Source organism: Phoca vitulina, unplaced genomic scaffold, assembly GCF_004348235.1.
Source record: "Phoca vitulina isolate PV1807 unplaced genomic scaffold, GSC_HSeal_1.0 scaffold14, whole genome shotgun sequence".
Lineage (NCBI taxonomy): Eukaryota > Metazoa > Chordata > Mammalia > Carnivora > Phocidae > Phoca > Phoca vitulina.
The window spans coordinates 22,199,346-22,218,883 of NW_022589717.1; the positions used below are offsets into that span (position 1 = coordinate 22,199,346).

The 19,538-nt window shown below is 45.0% G+C and overlaps 1 protein-coding gene across 1 annotated transcript in view; it reads right to left on the reverse strand.

Moving 5' to 3' along the window:
- ZNF827 (zinc finger protein 827) overlaps positions 1–16,008 on the reverse strand; it is a 165,361-nt gene extending 149,353 nt beyond the window's left edge. The window contains exon 1 of the mRNA XM_032412937.1: positions 15,901–16,008. Within this exon, the coding sequence (XP_032268828.1) occupies positions 15,901–15,943 (43 nt within the window). The 5' untranslated portion in view covers positions 15,944–16,008. The remainder of the gene's footprint in view (positions 1–15,900) is intronic.
- Between the last annotated feature and the right edge of the window lie 3,530 nt (positions 16,009–19,538).

The window sequence follows — 19,538 nt, forward strand, 5'->3', positions numbered from 1 at the left end:
CAAAATTGTTGAGACTGCTACCCAGCTCTATATCATAATCACCTCAACCAAAGAGGACAGGAAACTTCTGGTTGTTATGACCATGGAATCCAGATGTAGAATATGCCCAGTCATCAGGAAAATCTTACAGTCTTGGCACAGCTTGAGGACAGAGAGAGAGCACCAGCCAATGGCTGAGGGGAGACTCTACCGTCTGGAATGTGCCACAGACTTCCAACCACAAAAGTTCTCTCTGCACTTCGACTGCGGTATCCCCCTGTGGCGTAGGCCATGGCCTCTGCTCCCCTCGGCAAGTCTCCTCCGGAAGCACATGACTTTGCCGAGGCATCCCTAGGCCACATCCACGTGAATGTCTGTGGCACTGTTCATCACCTCCCACTCGGCCCCGTTGTACAGTTTAGGCAAATCATGTTCTCATTTCTGAGAGAGGATGACAACAGGAGATGTTCTCCAAGGTCCCTTCTACCTCTAAAACCCTTTGACTCTGGGACCCACTCTGAACTTCATTCGTTCAACTCATTCATTCATTCAACAATGTTTATGGAACACCGCCTATTTCTTTGATCCCGTGACCCATTCTTAATTTCACTCATTCATCTGTTTATTCAACAATATTTGACCACCTACTATATACCGCGTACTGTTACATGCAAGAACGTACAAAAATGAATAAGGAAGAGTCCACGTCCTTAGAAAGCTCATGGTCAATAAGGACATAGAGGAATAAGGAATTACAGTGTGGCATGGGAGGTATTATGAGAGACCAATGGGAGCCAGAGGAGGGGATGCCTAATTCTGCCTAGTAGGTGGGACAACAGTCGGGGAGGAGGGGAAGCAGGAAAAGATTCCCCAAAACTGAGTGTTAACGGATAAGTAGAATCTGATGGGTTGAAGACATCCCAGAAATGGAGAAAAAGAATTCCAAAATAAGGAAATACAAACATAGTGGTCTGTAAAATAGATAATTCGGTATGAATGAAACAAAGGGTATATAGCAGGGCCAAAAAACGGAGGCTCAGATGATGAAGCACCTTCTACACTTTGCTAAGAAGAACAAACTTTATCCTTTGAGGAGATGTGTAAAAGATACTAAATAAATATGTGAGTGTCTCCAAAGCCCACTATGCTAACAGTGTGAACACGGGGCTCCACAAAGGCCAGGGTAGAGGGAAGGGGACAGGACACTAAGGCAAAAAGAAGAAAAAAAATATGAATCCTCACAGGAGAAACTAGGAGTATAAACTACAGCAATGGCAGGGAGTGGGCATGATGAATTCCAGAAATACATCGACAGCGGAGTCAACAGACTTGGTCTGATGCGGGAGGAAAGGCAGAACATGGCACCTAGGATCGCACTCAGCTTTGTCCTGGGTAAGGGGGTTAATGGTTGGTGAGGGCAGTAGCCCAGGGAGAGAACACAAGAAGCCCAGAAATACTCCCAAAACCCGTGGCCATCTGTCATACGCAGCCATGCACCCTCCACGGTAAGGCGTGCTAGCCGTGGCACCCAGTGGTGTGCTCCTTCCCTAACAGGGATGCCAGCAAGTCACAGGGGAAGCCTCAAGCGTCTCCACAGACCAATGATGTTATATAGATGTCTGTGTGAGGAAGAAAAATATTAACTGCTAAGTTTATTTAAAACATTACTTTTATTTCAAAACAGATTTTTATACAGCAAGATATATATTTTCATTCCCATTTGCAGACAGAACAAGAGACTTCAAAGAAATCGCATAGAAGCTGAGAACACTTGTGAGCAAAGGGTTCCCTGTCTTCAGGGCTCTCTGCCTTTTGGGTTGTTCAGTGCCAATATTCACGAAGTGCGGCATTACATTATCAAGTAAAGCTGAAGAGAGACAAACACCAAGACTTGCGTTTCCATTCCTATGTAGACAGCTTAGATACTGATTCTCGAAATGTGGTCTGCGGACCCCTAGTGGTCTCTGAGACCCTTTTAAGTGTCCTCAAGATCAAAACTGTTTTCATAATAATTCTAAGATGTCATTTGCCCTTTTCACTCTATTGATATTTGCAATGATGATACAAAAGCAATGACGGGTAAAATGCTGACAACTGAGCTCGAATCAGGGCAGTGGCACCAAACCATCCCAGTAATCACTGTATTCTTCACTGCCACAAACTCACAGTGAAACACACACACACACACACACACGCACGCACACTCGCGCATACCCCCCAAAGTAAGCAACCCTGTCCATTTCACTTAAGAATGACTTTGATGAAGCAGCGGTAAAAATTACTAATTTTATTAAAGACTGACCCTGAGTAAATATCTTTTTAATATGATATGTAATGAAATGTGTCCACGAAGCACTTCTACCATTACTGAAGTGTGATGGCTATCTCAAGGAAAAGTCAATCTCTGATTCAGTTGGGAGCTGAACTAGCCACTCTTTTCAGGGAACGTCACTTTCAATGAAAGAATAACCGGTGAACTATGGTCATTCAAATTTGGGTATCCGGCACACTGTTTCTTGGAAACGAGCAAAGTAATGCTGATACTTTAAGAAAAGACTGACCGTACCTGTAGCCAATGATAAAATTCAAGCTTGCAAGCAAGAACTAAAATTTTAGAAAACCCATATCCCCTACACTATGAACTTGACAGTCCCTCAAGACAAAGTGATTTGCACGTGCACGTGCACAGCAGCACTGTTCATCATAGCAAGAAGGAGAAAGGAACCGTATGTCCATCGTGGTGTGTTTCGTCAGCGTACCACCCGACAGCAGGGCCAGGGAGACCACAGCTACAAACGTCAGTGTGGCTGTATCTCGCCCAGATAACGGCTGAGTGAAAACCCAAGGTGCAGAACGCATGCCGTGTGCTACCATTTTTGCAAATCCCAAAGACAAGCAAAACCAAATAGGGTAAAGCGAGGGGAATGATAAACAGAAAATTTAGGATAACGGGGAACAGGTAGCAGGAGAAGAGCACCTTAGAAGTTCGACAGTGTTGAAATGTGTTAGATTGGGCAGTCCCTTTTACCATTACGCTTCATTATCTGTGTATAAATGTTAGCCGTGTTATTTTTTGTAAATAGCTCTTACTTTACGACCTTCAAAGGGAGTCACTGCATTAGAGCTCTCCTTGCCAAGGAAAACCAAAGAGGTGAGGAAGGGGCAAGAGGCACAGGGCAGCCCAGGCTGAGGGTCTGCAGCACTGAGCACTGGCCCCAGAGAAGCCCATCACTGGCAGGTCTTCCGAGACACCTTCAAGGCGACATCAGTACCATTCATCCATTTTGGTTTTTGAACAGCCTTCCCCACTTAAAAAAGCTTCCCCGGCCCCCTTCAGGCCACCATCCTCCATCTCCTTTGTTATCACACTGAAAGAAACTACTACATTTCACAGCTGATTTTGTATTGTATCCAAACTACAAAATTTAGTAATCATAATCTCTTATCATCTGGACCAGCTCCTACTACATTTTTCCTACCTCCTGTCCTTCTACCACCAATATAACCCTTCTGATTCAGCTACGTTTCTTCTCTTAGTGTCTCCCACATACTTTTGGCTTATTTCAACCTCTTTTGGCTAATGCCATTTCTTCTGCTTGCAATGTTCTCTCCTCTATTCTCAAGATCTAAATCTATCCCTTCCTCAAGGACATTTGAAGTATCGCCTCTCTCCAGGAATCTTTTCCCCGTCACTCTCACTCCGACTTTCCTCGAACATTTACACATCTAATTCATATTATATTGTCGTGCACTTGTTAGCATATTGATTTGTGCTTATCCTCTGTGATTGTTTTGTGTCAACATTTGAAAGAACTGTCAGCAGGGACTGCCTTCTCTACAATTTCTACCAGCCAGGTAAATGCTCAAAACTTCTTCTTAATGAATGAGCACCCAGTAGGGACTACAACTCTCAGGGGATCATGTCCTCACTATGCTAATGTAACACCATATATGTTGACATATACCCTATTCCCTGAAAAGGCTTTCCAGTTCAGTATATCGAGAGAGGTTTTCCTCTGTTGTAGGAACGGATCTCTGACTTTGTGACAGAAACCAAGCAAAGCAACATTTGCTTTATAGGATTCTTTTTCATAATATTAAATGATTTCAAAGTTCAACATGTCTCCTTCCATCCCGCCCCTCTTTACCTGAAGTCCTTAGAAAATCACCCCTGCCTGGTGGTTGAACCAGCTTCTTTGTAAACACAAGATCTTCTGTTTCATTTTTTGCACAGTTGTATTTACTCAATAGTCCCTTATATTAAAAAAAAAAAAAAATCAGTTACTTCCCTATAACTTCTACCCTCTTGGTCCTAGTCCCTGTTTTCTGCTCAGCATTTCATAAATCTAAGAAAATATCTTTCAAGCCAAATTTTAATTATTTGTTTCCATCTCTTTCTCTGCCCCCTTGGCTCGAGCCCCTCACAAATAGGGACCATGCTCTATGTAACTCCACTGATCCTTACTCCCTGGTACAGAAGCCCTCAGTTACTGCTGAATGAATGAATCAATCAATCAATCAATCAATCAAGTATCAGTTATCAGACACAAACTACAAATTTAGGAGGAATGACAATTCAGAGTAAGTTTACTCCCTTTATCACTTGACAGAACTTTATATATAATTTGAATGTAGTTACCAGGCATGACTGTTATCTCTCTTCACTCTTAGCTTCAAATTAAGAACTCGCAATTGTCGCAATAATTAATTCCTCTGATGATGATTTCAAGAGCCTAGATTCTAGTTGCCTCCCTCTTGGTGAGTAGTTTTATCAATTTCCCCCTTTAAATCAGGGCACCCAATCTGGCATTCAAGGTACAGATGTGATCTAATCAGTTTACAAGACCAGTGTTGCCACCCTTGTTCTGAATTCAGCACTTGCATTAACTCAGCCAACTCCGCTGAAATGCTTCCATTTTTCGAATGAAGGCTGAATTTTCAATGCTGCTTGTTATCTTTCTGCTTGTTGTCTATGAATGTGGTTATCTCTGTGGATAGAAGTTGGGGAAGGGGGCTTTCACGTTTTACTTTAAACATTTCTACATAGTTTTCATTATTTATATGAAGCATGTACTACGTTTGCCATTAAGAGCCAATATAGACTTTTACAAATGAATGAATAACCAGAATTCATATCTGTGATTTCTAGGTTCCAGTCTCATGGAGTACACCTAAGTCCTATTTAAAATACTTGTACTTCTTTTTTTTTTTTTTTTTTGTATATATTTTCTCACCTCTCAGCAAGTATTCGAGTAGCCTTTGGTGCATAGCATTTCTCTCTAAATATGATCTAGTGGTCTAGCCAACCCAAACCCCACTTCTAGATTGTGACATTACTCTCTTCCTAGCGATGTCAGAAAGCAGCTCACTATAATTTGGTTCCCCTCTTTCTTAAGGTCAGATTAAAATCCAGTACGTGATTATTTGAGGTTTGCTTTCCCCTAGAAGGGAGAAATCATGTAGCACATTTCAGGAACATTTCCTGAAGCAGAGGGTGTCCCACACTTTGTTTCCTTCCAAATACAGCTGTGTTTCATGCTCTGGAGAGGACTGTTGGGTTAACAAGTAGGGCCAAACAAGCCCAGATTAGAAGACAACTATAATTCTAGGCCATTACACGAAAGCAGTGTTCTCCATATGGAGCACGTAATTCAGACCCCAGAAAGTGTCACTGCATGTGACTCTAATTCTCTTACCCTCAGCTTAGTCTGAGGTCAAATACATCTTTGAGGAAAGAACTATATTATTGGTGGCACAAGTTCTCATGAATCACAGAGCAACACGCTCCATCAGCACCTAAGGGTTCCTCCTATAGTGGAAGGTCTCTGAAAGGAGCAGGTGGTGAAGTCATGTCCTTCACGTGCGGGGCCCCATGAAGGTTTCGCAGCGGGCCTCGGGAGACCAGCAGGTGGTCCAGCCCTTGACAGTGCTGACACTGGTGACCTCAAGCTCGTTTCTTCCTCTCCATGGCTCAGTTTCTACTTCCGTCCAAGTGGTGGGAAAAGGAGTCCTTCCTGCCTGCTTACAGGCAGATGAGATCAGTGAAAATGCTTTGTGAACAATACAGTACAAAGTAAACAGAAGGTGTGGGTAATCTACTATTACCCATTTTGCAGGATGGTGCTATTAAGCACAGAGACGTTCACTGGCTTGCCCAAAGTCACAAAGTGAGTGAGAAACCCTGGTGATCGTGGAGGGAGAGGGTTAGAGAAAAGACTGGCGTCCATGCCCCCTGCCTAGGGCAGGTCCCTCCTTGAGCCTCTCTGGTTTCAACTTGGAGGAGTGGGAGTCAATGAGCTATTTCTAGGGTTTTAAAAGTCAAACAAATTATCGTCGATAAGCTGCCCAGGCTCAACATGACATGTCTTTATTTTTGGAGGAAATGGCCTCAGCCCAGAGTGGGAGTTCCGGTAAGTTCAGGGGTCCTCAACACTGGCTATCCATTCAAATAATTCAGGGAGCTTTTTAAGAATGTCCATGCTCAGGATCCATTCTGAGCTATCAAATTTAAATTGCTGGGGGAGGCGGGGCGTCTTCATTTTTTTAATCTCCCAGGTGATTCTAACGTGCAGCCAGGGTTGAGAATCACTGCGCTGCCTAACGGTGATCAGAAACTTATAGGCAGCGATAGTTGTCTCTGATTGATTACATAGCAGTTAGAGCAATCCTACTGAGATCCTTAGTTGAAATGAATTTACACCTCACATCTATGAATGTGGCCAGCATTTACCGTGCAAAGTATGTGCCAGACACGAGCCTACATGTCCCCCCATTGTACGGATGTGAAAACAGGCAGACAACTGCAGTCAGTTGCCAAGGTCACGGCTAAAATGTGATGCAGCCAGGACGGGTCTCATGCATCTGGTACCAGGATCTTAATCCCCACCCTCTACTGCTTCTTAATACTGCCACAGAATGAGGTTTACAATACCTTAGCCTCAACGATGAATTAAAAGCTCACAGAAGGTTGGAAAATGTAGAACGGTTTCTAATCCAAATGCACGCCGGGGCCAGGACGTAATATACATGAGGGAGGTGGGCAGGTGTATATGCAGACGGGGACGTGGCAGCAGAGTGGTAGGAACTGTGGCAGACTGACGAGCACATGCCTGGGGAAGGGAGACAGCCGCTACCGACGACAGCAGATTGCTGCCATGTGGGGAGGTGGGCCCCGTGCTGCTGGCTCTTCCAAGTTTTCAGAAGAAGCTAGAAATTTGGATTTTTATGTGAAACCGCCCATTTCCAAATGCTGTCTCAAGTTTTTAAACATACTGTGTAGGGCAAAACACATCAGTAGGCCACTAGCTTGTAACCTCTGATATGATCTATCTCACACACAGACAACACAACACACATACACATACACACAAACACACACCCCTGAATCCTTCATTTAAAATTAATTTAATGTGTTCTCTTGGACTGGTTCTCTGCAATTAGAAACAGCAGACCCTGCCTTTCCTTCTTTGGTGCAAAATTTAAACTATTACCTAAACAACACATGGAAAAACCAATATAAATTTCCCCTGGGTAATTTTAATCAGCAGACTGACTGTTGAATAAATGAATAAATAAACATTTATTAAATACCTATTCTCTCATTTCAATCTCACTATAAGTCTGTGAGCATGGATTTATTGTCCTCACTTTACAGTAAAACCCAGTCATAATTCATATGATTATTACACAGTTTAGACATAATTCAGGTCAAATCACAAACACAGAACATGTTCCGATAGTTAAAGTCTAGTGTAATATTGTTGGCCTATGAAACAAGTATTAGTCAAGCCCTATTTTAACAGCCTTATAAAAGAATTTTACCATATCATATTATTACTCATCGTTCTAATGAGAGATATGGGAAAAAAAATGTTTAAACACAGAAATCACCAAAACATCCTGGGTCAGAAAAGCCTGCAGTCTAATCACAATCTAAGCAAATGGAAACTTATTTCATATACATAGTAAGAGTTAATATTTCTTCAGCTCTTTCTATGCAGCAGGCACTAATTAGGCATGGTTTTATGTGTGTGTATATTATTGATATTTATCAATGTCGATACCGATATTTATCAGCCAAGCTTTACAATAACCCTATGGTAGAGGAACTGTTATCACCATTGAGAGATGAAGAAAGCAAAGACAGGGAAGTTCAGCAATTTCCCCAAGGTCACACAGCAAGTGAGTGCCAGAACTGGGTTGCGAACAGCCTGGTGCCAGAGTCCATGCACTTAACCACTATGAACTTAAAAAGCATGTGTGTTCTCTGCTTTCACTTAAGTCGTATCATATACAGTAGACATAGTGAAAAGAGGGCAAAATCACATGATATTTTCCTCCCTCTCATTACAAACAACAAAAGCTTTTTAAAATCACAACTGAAGACACTAGCACTATATACCGTTAGAAAAATCTATCACCTTCCGCAAGTACAGCAGCCTGTCTCCAAAGCTCAGAAGCAGAGTGCTGCTGATCAATCTTGTAAACGATCATTTTCCTCTGGCCTTCTCCGGTCCCCTCTGAAGGCCAACTGCTTCAGAGCACTCAGCACAACTCAGCCTGGGACCCTCCTCTCTCTCCCTGCTTGTCTTTTTTCCTCCACACCACATTTCTAATGGGGTCTAACCACTTGTCTGACCCATGCAGAAATTACAAGAGAAAGAGAAAGAGATAATTTTAGGGTCTGCTTTTTCAGGCTCAAGTTTCAGAGAAGGCCCAGCATTTCTTGCTGATAGATAGAACGTGGCTGACTTTGGACTTTCTCAACATCAGAAGCCATGAGCACCTCAGCCTTAGTCATTTAAGAACTCTAGAGACAGAACTTCAGTGGTGGAGGTTGTTTTTTAATAAGAAGGGAATGGATGGCTGGAAACAATATCCTTTTTAGGCACACAGAATCTGCTGCATTTAATATAACCCTAGGTCAAAAGCAGAGTTGCTAAAGGCCACATGCTGATCTCAGACCGTGGGCGTGTATCACTGTACATTTTATAAAATTAGCTACAGTGCAGCCTCCGTGTGTGTGCGTGTGTGTGTGTGTGTGTACATGGCAGTGAAGCTGACTTTTATAAAATAAACAGCAATATGCACCCATGCAGCTAAAGATTAGTCTCAAGCCAAAGTCTGATTTTACTTTATGAAACTACCTTGTTACTACAGCAATTCTATCCCAAAGGTGGGTCCTCGGGGAATGATAAGAGTAATCTGAGAGGCCCCTGCTTCAGCACCTAGTCATACACTATTCTTTGATATCATAAAAAATGTAATTTACAGACAGAGGATAGAAATACAAAACTTGCTCCTCCACAGAAGAGGGAAAGCAGCTAGTAACTTCGGCCCGAGTACTCTTAGCTCTTTCTAAGGTCTGTACTTTGCACATTAGCTTCTTATAAAATATGACAGAAGACATTTCAGCGACCATGAACCATAAAGTATTTTGTACACTTGGCCCTAGATGGTATGAATTACTGAGCTACACCTAGCAAAGTAGGGAACAGAAAAGAATACATCAGAAACCGGACACAGCGTCTTCATTTATAACCTCTATCTCTCACATGTGATTCTCCAGTACTTTAACTAAGCCAAAATACAGTAGTAATAAAGTCCGATGGAAAAAAAAAAAACCCATATGTTTCTCCATAACGAGGCCTGGTCTGGATTTCTTTGCAACAAGAGAAAACTCAGACTCCATTCCTTCGCCACAAAGCCCATGGTCTTGTAAAACCTTATGCTAGAAAGCCTTTAACGCCCCCAAACGTCCTCTTTTGTAGGTCATACCATCATTATCTTGTTCTGCGATCGGTCTGATTAAATTATAGAAAATTACTAATACATCACTCAGAATGGAGAGATCAGTTCCAGTCTGTTGTGTTTGCATTTCAGTCCTCCTGTCCTAATGCTCCAGCAGATACTTAAAAAAGGATGGAGTAGAGACAAGGCAACTTCACACAAGGAAGCCTGCAGCCCTTCGGCTCTCAAAGACGGCACTGCCGACCGGTCCCAGAAACTGACAGAACTTCTTCACACAGTGATACTGTGGGGTCCCCCATTTCCGTCACACCTTATCACCGGTGCATCCAAAGACGCCACTTGGCGTGCAAGTGACCAGGGTGAGTGATCCTGGGTGAGTTTTTCTCTTTTGTCAAACTGATTCATCCAGACATGGAACCCCAATGACTGGGATCACTAACTGGCTTACCAACCCAGCCAGGCAGCACACATTTCAAACCCAATCTTCCCTACAGGACCATCTTGACATTAATAGGACTCCTTGTATTTTCAGCCACCTTTTGACCCTAAGAGAAGCCTGCCTGGTTGCTCCACCAACACAACACTGTCCCTTGGGTGTCTCCACGGCCTTTGTCCATCTAATTTTACAAGCCTCACAAGACAGAGATTTTCCACACCTCCCTTGGACCTCTCCTAATAGAGGCCATTCAAAGGCTCTAAAAACTCAAATGCACAGTCAGCCCTCATATGGGCCGAAAGCTGTCCAATTTATACTTCTCCAGCATGATTTATTAACACTTTGTGCCGGAGACTGGTCAACTCACACCAGCTGTGTCATCCCCAGAGCGAGATGGCAGCACATAGATAAATTAAAAATCAATTTTTTTATTAGAAACCATTTTGAAGCATTAGAAGGAATGTGATTTTGAACTCTCTTCCTTATTTTAACAGGAAAGTTCAGTGTTCCCTACTTACTATATTAGGAATATACGGATTTCTTTTAGGAGAACAGATGAATGTTCATTGCTCAGTATCAACCTGGCTTGCTACGTGGTACTTCAGAATCATCTAGCTCTGCCTGACAGGAACAGTGAATTATTTTATTGCTTCAGACTCAAGATTTTTCCCTGTGGTTCCTGTCATAGTCAGGAGGAAGTGCCTTGTCACTGAAAAAATTAGTAAGAGTAAGTAGCGGAAAGAGTTAAACCTTCGACCCTTTCTCTTCCAACAGATATATAAAGACATGGAAAAATATAAATATAAGGGCTCCTGTGGCTTTCCTGTCATTTTGCTTCCCACATTTACTAGAAAGCAAGAGAAGGTTTTTAAAGTTTTGTTAATGAAGAACACAATAACCTGTTCTGGTCTTGACCCACAACTGAGTCAACAATGAAAATACGAGAATAGCAAAACAACTATTCTATTAACTTTTCCTTTGTGCTCCCCCTTGGGAATAGGCATCAGGCAGATTTCCAATGATAAATACAATAGGATCTGAACTCATACATGTTCATGGGTAAGTTGCAGCTAATGAGGAGATCTTAAAAGTGCTGATGGCGTCAAAGGTAAAAGGCTTTACAGATGTAACAAACACAGGGGAAAGCCCTTCCTGACCCTTTCCCTCCTCAGTTAGTGATCCCAAATGTAACCATGTCCATAAAGTGCTGAGCCCCAGGCCTGGCAAACAGACCCAGTATCATTTTCCCCCTCTTCCTCTTTCTTAGACTGACAAACATTTTTAAGCTATGCAGTTTGGGATCCTGCTACAGACAAGCACATGGTATGGTTCAAAGGGGCTCTAGGACATTTTTTTGAACATGGAATTGGACCTTGTTGATAGAAAGAACTTTTAGAAAAGAGCCACCAACAGCAGCAGAATCATATTTAAATTCCCAGATGATAATATTGCTCTAGGCCAAGAAGTAAAGGCTTTATTTGGAGTAATAATTTTTAAAGCCACTTCTCAAAAAATAGTTTAGGTTTAACACCCTTTGTTGGAGGTCTCCTCCAAAAACTAGTACAAAACTTCTTCTGATTTGTGGCCAGTGGAATCACCACGCAGCTTTAAAGGACAGGCCATTTTCTTTTCTGCATATGTATGAGGCCCATATAACACACTCACACACACACACACACTCTCTCTCTCTCTCTCTCTCTTACTTCAGAGGCCCAAGAGGAAATGACTAGGTAGAATTTTAAATCAGAAATCTAACGCTTAAGTTAGTAGTGTCAGGTTAAAGGCTCGCCCATCCCCAAAGCTAATTCGGTTCTGAACAGTCCCATGGGTGTCTCGTGGAACAGAAGGAGCTAGGAAACCTTAGCAGGCCGAAGCCCAGCCTGGGGAATTGCTGAAACTCCGTGCCAGGGGCTGAGGCGCACCCCAGACTCGGTATCAGATAATACCAAGTGCTCGTCTGGATTTCCAGGACTAATCTACTCGAGGCTGGAACTTCCAGGTTCCCTGGTGTCTGTGTTGTAGAGTGGGAGGACTCTGTCCATCCACACTGTGCCTGGCTAGTATTATATTTTATGACAGAAAAAAAAGATTCCACACATAAAGTCTCTGGTTTATGAGGGAGTGCAGAGGCAAGGGTGGGGGGGGGTGCCTATGGGAAAGAAGAAAGCACTCTGAAGTTTCAATAGATTCAGTTTTCACAAGTTTCTTTTTTGTAATCTAATTTATATTCTACTTCTAATTTTAAATGTGCTCACAGTTTCTCTAGATCAATAGTAGCTATTAGCCACTTTTGTGTTTACTCAGAAGGGTTCTTTGGTTTCAAAAGCAAGTTTCCCCATCTCATTCCTGGTCCAATTCTAGCCGCCCCCCCCCCCCCCCCCGCCAAAAAAAGTTATACACATCTCTCCTTTCTTTTATTAGGGTCGAGTTTAAAAATCTAATGCTGTATATAACTTCTTAAAACCCTGAGATGACCTATTAGGGCAACCATAATCCGCAGAGTTACTTTTTTTAACTGTATACAAAAAGGTTCTCCAGGTTAAGAAAAAACCCCTCCCCTACATATAAATAAACAAATAAAGAATTTAGCATTAAAACTGAGATTTAAGACTACAAGTATATTCTACATTAAATACTAATTTACACTAATTTTACCAAAGTCAATATTTATTACCTCTCCCCACGACTGCAAGTTTCTTTAAGACTCACTCAGCACTTAGGAAGCCTTAGGTTACTGTGTCTGAATTGCAAAACACACCATTTGCCCAGAAATTGCTCTTAGTCCAAATGCAAATTGCTTACAAAACATGTGTAAACCATGCTTAGAACAGGCAGCACACATCCACAAAAATCCATTCAATGCAAAGGTAAGTGGAAAAGCTTTGCAAATTAGGCTTCCCTTTAAAAACTGGAGGGACATTTACGGTGTTTCCAAAAGGTAATTGCTTCTTACTTCAGTAAAAGTGGCTTTATGTGACTGGAAGGAGTTGGATTTTTTTTTTTTTAAGTGAGTGGATAACAGTATTCAATTAGAGAAAAGGGTGGGAGAGCCCACTCTTAAAATATAACTTAATCACCAGGCACCAGCAAGCAAGAGAGGCCCACCACGCATACGAGCTAAAATGGAGCCTGAATTTCCTCTCAGACTGAGAGGGTAGTCGCACGAGGTCAGGGTCAAGGTCACCAGCAGGGCAGCCTGCAGCTGCCCGAATGCGCTACACACAACGGGAGGGAAGGCGCTCCATCTCCGTCAGAGCCGAAAACAGATAAAACCCTTCTCCTCTCCTACCCTCCCTCTAACCCCGCCAACATTTTTTTTTAAGCAGGGGGAGAACAGAAGAAAGGAAAATGACCAAATAACCTCACCGCCCTGGTTTTCGCACACAAGCTCATCAGCTCCCAAAGTTGCCATCTAAGGGCAAGTTCGCAGAGAACACTGAAGCCCATTTTGTCCGAGCAGGGCAAGCCTCCCCCGACCCCCCCAGGATTCCTGCCTCCTCTCCCTCCCCCGCCACACGCCCCCGAAAAGAGCTGGGAACTGGCCGGCCGGCCATGTGCACGCACACACTCTTCCACCAACTGCTGCGAGTTTTCTGTGAATCGCAGCGCGGAGCCTCCCAACTCGCCCTCCCCGACTCCACCGCCTTCTCTTTCCTCGCACAAAATTTCCCTACACACGCAGCCGCCTGCGAGTGATTTTATGTGCATATATATTACATATGTGATATTATCCTCAGAACCTCTAGCGGGCAGGCGAAGAAAGGACTGCACAGGGGCATTTTTTTTTTTTTTTTTTTAAAGGAAGGGGAAAAAAGCACAACCCAAGCCCTGTGCGTCGACTCCTGCGTACCGGGAAGGGGAAAGAAAGAGGAATGTTTGCGGAGCGGGCTGCCTGCAAGTGCCCTTGCTCGCCACTTCGGCCGCGGCCCGGGTGACACGGAGCCGCGGGGGCGCTCGGCCCGAGCAACCCGCGCCCCCTGCCCGTCCTCCCGGGCAGGCACCGCCACGGATATTTCGCGAGGGGGAGATCGATCGCGCTGCCTGTCTGCAGCGGAAACGCACAAGCTCACACACAACCCGAGCCCGAGACACCATAACCTTAACCCTTCCCCCACCCTCCGTGAACTTCAGGTGACCGACCACGTCGGCCTGACACCCAGGCGGGCGGGCGCTCCGGCTCCGCTCCCGCCCCCAGCCCGGGTTTTGCAGGATCGGGATCCAAGCAGCGCCAAACCGCCGGGAGAGGGGAGCAGTGAGGGGGGAGAGAGGAGAAATTGACCCTCAGTCTCCCCCGACCCCTCCCTCCGGCGCCTCCGGCGTCCCCTCCTCCCCGTCACCCCGCCCCACGCCTTCTCCCCTGCCCCCTCCTCCCTGCATTCAAGGAGCCGGGCGGCCCCGGGGGATATTTTTAGTTGCTTCTTTCTCCTTCACTTTTAGCTTTAGCAGCATCTCGGAACACTCAAAGCGGAGAAAGATTGGGGTGGGGGGGGCGGGAGCTGGAGAGGGAGTGGGGGAAAAGTTAAGAGTCTAGCAAAGAAAAGCCGGAGGGAGGGCGGAGAGGGACGGGGGCGCGGGTGGAGGAGGGGAAGGGGACCGGGCCGTGCCGGCGGGTGTGTGTCTCCAGTTGGTGTGTGTGGCTGCAGCCGGGGAGGGTTGTGATGCACTTTAGTCCTGGACTCTGCTCAGGCTCGCCGGGGAGGGGGGTCTGAGAGCCCGAGTCTCGCCTGGCTCCGTCTGCTCCGACTGACCCCGCATTTTATTGCGGCCAGGAGCCCTGCTCCTCCCTCCCCTCGGCTCTGCAGGGACCTCGCGCGCCGCGAGCCGCCCTGCCTCCTGCCTCCGCCTCGGCGCAGCTCCCGCACCCCACATCCGCCCGCCGCTGCCCGGCCTCGCCCCCCGCCCGGCCGCCCCGCGCCCCCCGCGCCCCCCGCGCCCCGGCGCGCCCCCTCGCCCGGGCGCCGCGGGAGCAGCCGCCCGGCGGCGCGTGTGTACCACTGTGTTTGTGTGCGGTGCCCCCACACCCTCCCCAGCCGCTCCCGCCTCGCCCGCCCCCGACTCCCCTCCTCCGCCGCCGCCTCCTCCACCTCCTCCTGCTCCTGCCGCCGCCGCCGCCGCTGCCGCCGGCGGCCCCGGGGCCGACCAACCCCGGCGCAACCTTTAGCCGGAGACGGACCTCTCCCTGGATCCTGTAGCCGGCGGGCGGCCGCGCGCCCTCGCCCCGACACCCCCAAACGCCATGTCACGGCCCCCAGCCCTCCGCACGCCCCGACCCCCGCACCCTCAGGCACTAGGATCCACAAGGAATTTTTTTTTTTAAAGATTCCAACCTCTCCCACCTCCTTCCCCCCCCCACTCCCCGATTTAAAAAAAAAAAACCCGGCATCCACACTACTCCCCTCCTCCCGTCTCTTGCCCCCTCCCCCCAGCAACCCGGAGTGAGGAGGGGGAGGGGGAGGGAAAAGGGAAAAAAGCCCGATCTCAAGGAAAAAAAGAGGGGGGGGGTGAGAGAAAGAAAGAAAAAGAGAGAGAGAATAGAAAGGGCACGGGGCTGATCATCACCAACATGGCTGCCTCAGCATAGACCTAAACGAGGAGTAACCCGGGCTGTGTCTTTGTCAGTTTCACCTCTGTAACCCTAAACTAATGCAGAAAACAACGGAGGAGGCTGCGGAGGGGAAAGAGGAGAGGGAGGGCGAGAAAATGGCACGAGAGGAGGTGGAGAAGGGATGACTTACGTGAGGGAAGGCGCTTGGGCTGCTCCTGCTTCCTCCTGGGCATTTTCCCCCTTTTCTCACATTCTCCTCCTTGGTTAATGTGAGATCAAATAAACCCCCGTGGGGGCAGAGAGGCAGACACTGGCAGGAGCGGGGAGGTAGTTGGGGGGCGGGCGGGCGGGCAGGGGGAAACCCCTTCTCTCCGGTGTGTGCAATGGGTTGAAGCTTGTTTCCTGGAGCCAGATGAGGGGTTCTCTTCTTTTCTTTCCCTTCTTTTTTTCCTTTTTTTTTTTTTTTTTTAATTTTTGGTCGTGCACCTGGCTTGTCCCCGAGCGTAATATTCTTCAATGGAAACGGATCTAATAGGTGTGAGTGTGTGTGTGTCCTATGCTCGCGTGTGTGATGGGAGGTATAAATAAATGAGTGCCGGTGCGGCGGTGTCTATGGCCGCGCTCTGTGTCTCCGAGCCCCTAACACTAATGTCGGGATCAAAGGGCAGCGGCGGCGGCGGTACAGCTCACAGCTCGCTCTCTCGCTCGCTCTCTCTCTCTTTCTCGCTCTCTCTCTCCTCTCGCGCTCTCTCTCTCTGTCACACACACACACTCACACATACACAGAGGCACAGACTGAGGGAAAGAGCGAGAGCTAGACACACACACACACACACACACGCAGAGCAAAGAGGAAGGTGCCCTAAGGCTCCCAGGGCGGACTCAGCCTGGGATTTGCAACCGCTCGGTCTGGAAAGAATGGGGGGCGCGCGTGCGGGGGTGGGATGGAGTTCTTCGAATTTATCCCGCTATTCGCCAAATCTAGGGGGAAAAAAGTTTTCCCCACTCTTTAAACAACGATTAGTCCATTACTCTGGCTCATTTTTTTTTTTTTTTTAAAGAAAACAGATTTTTCTCTTAACTTTCTTTTGTTTATTAAACTACATTTTGTTCTGTATAAAATTCTTCAGGCTTTTTCACTGCGAGAATTACTCTCTCACCCCATCACCTTAAGTTTGTGGAGGTTACAGTTTCCCACACACTCTTCCAAAAACGTTCCAATAAAAATAATTAAAAAAAAAATAAAAAGATAGCATATGGTGAAATCGATAACGAGGTTGATGGAATAAGTGCCCAGTTTTGGAATGTTCAGTGGAGTTAAAACTGAAACACGCTGCCGAAATGAAAATTACATCCCCTTGACGAAGGGGGAAAAAATGAGATTCGGTCACCCCCGTGGTTGATTTAACTGCTACATGATACTCCTACAGTGCACAGAGAGATCTTGACTTCTGAAATTTACTTTTTTTTGCTACTGTAGTGCAGGTATGTGAAGCTACCCTGAAGCAATTCTAGTTTGCATTATAAACCCAAATATAGCAGTTTTCATCAACTGATACATACTTTCATTACTTTACAAATCACACATCTGTCTTCAAAGAGAGACATAAAGGAGAAAAATAGAAAAGGATGGGTCTCACTCTAGCACAAAAGGTACTTGGTGAAAGAGGACTGTTCTCTTTGTGACTTGCAGTCATTTGGATAAAAGTTCACTCAGAGGTTGTTAATGATTTAAACTCCAAAACCTGCTACTATAATTGAAGTAAAAATGGTCTGAAGAAGAGTTGTTTCATAAAACTCTCTTTGTAAGAGGAAACTTTGAACTTAGCAGAATACATTATATGTCATGAGTCAGATGTAGCTAAAAAATAAAAAGGTGAATTATTTAACTACATCTTCCGTTTTTAGCTTTTTAAAAACTCTGACTCATCATCTTATTATGTTAAATATTTTCTTACCAATTTTGAAATAGACTTTTTCATCAAAGAAGGTGGAGGCATGGTGGAGATACAGAATGTTAAAATGACACTCTGTAAGCTTACACAGATAGCTAATGCCTCTTGGAGGGTCTAGGCTAATTCTTACAACTTGAGTGGTGTTAACAACAGCCATGGTGGATAAATCCCTACTTCCCCCTTAAAAATAACAATAAGTCTTTATATTGCATACTTTTGTTAAAGAAGCTTAAAGAGTGTTATATCTCCCATAAAATGTTTTCCATTGATAATGAAATATCAGGATGAAACCCTCTCTGCCAACTCCCGGCAAGATCCAGCTTCAGTGTGTGACAGGTAATGCTATCTGAAGCAGGTTTTGAAACATCTGCTTGAATTCAATCTGAAACCAAAACAGAGAGCAGTCAAGTTTAAAATGGAGCATCATTCTTAAACCAATTCTTCCCTGAGTGTTGGCTTAAGTAAACCGGTTATCTAAGTTTCCCCGGGGTTATAATTTGAAATGGAATGATTGTCCAACTCAAATCAAACTCAGCTTACCATGACTTTGACTATTGTCAGTAGCATTGGACTTGAAATTAATATATGAATGATAAGTCAGAGCCCATCCATTCCAAGTAGACTCATTGCCCTGAGTGGGCAGGATCTTTAAGCCTAACACAGGGCAAACAGAACGGTCACAGCACTCTACCACTGCACACTCTGAACTTTTGGCTAGGATTTGAAGGACAATTACTCTGCATAGACTCACCACCACTGTTTTCCTGAATTGCTATGACTCTTTACAATGCTTAGTACACTATAATCGAAGACACACTTTAGGCCTTTCCTCAAAGTAGAGTACATTTCCTGTGGCCTTTTAAAGGCATGCAGGCAAACGCTGTCAACGTTTAATTATAAAGGTATTCTATCAACAGCCAGAAGCATTTTTAATTGAATTTACTCATACCTCTACCACTTTCCAAAAATTATTTGAAGTAGTACACAACAATAGAAAATGGAAATAAGGACAGAACAATTTCTGTTTAAATCTCAGCGTGGTATCTGTCTGCTACAAACCACTCTTCAAGGGCACCAATCTCAATGGCTATATGTTCAGAGAACACAAACTCATTTTAATGTTAGGCCAATCTACAATATTAGGATGATAAATAGCTGGAAGTTGCTACAATGGATTTGAAAATCAAATGAATAAATGATTCTGGGAATGCCTGCCTGGATGCACATAGCCATGAACCTTTAACTTGGATTATTGTTGACCACAGTCATTACATTGGAATATTCCACTTGGTTCACCCCCACAGTCCAAGCTTTTAAAAGAATACTTTATTGGGGCGTCTGGGCGGCTCAGTCAGTTAAGTGTCTGCCTTCGGCTCAGGTCATGATCCCAGGGTCCTGGGATTGAGCCCCGCATCAGGCTCCCTGCTTCTCCCTCTCCCACTCCCCCTGCTTGTGCTCTCTCTCTCTGACAAATAGATAAAATCTTTAAAAAAAAAGAATATTTTATCTTAATAATTATAGTACTCTCTCCACCCCCATCTACATCACCTCTCAAATGTGAGATTAGAATCGATTTTCTCAGAATTATGCATTTTAAGATGTTTCATAAATGGTCGCTCTCGCAGGAGTACATTCTATCCTAGCCCAGGTATTGCTGGAGAGGTTAGACAGAGGGAGCACTTCCCCTAGAATGGTGTGTGGTCTCTAGAGGGGTCCTTGAGTATTTTCATAATAATACTAAGATGTTATTTGCCCTTTTATCTGTGTTCATATTTCTACTGATGATGCAAAAGCAATGGGAATAAAATGCTGACACCTTAGCAGCTCGAATCAAGGCAATGGCAGCAAAATGTATTAGTAGTCATTCTCCACC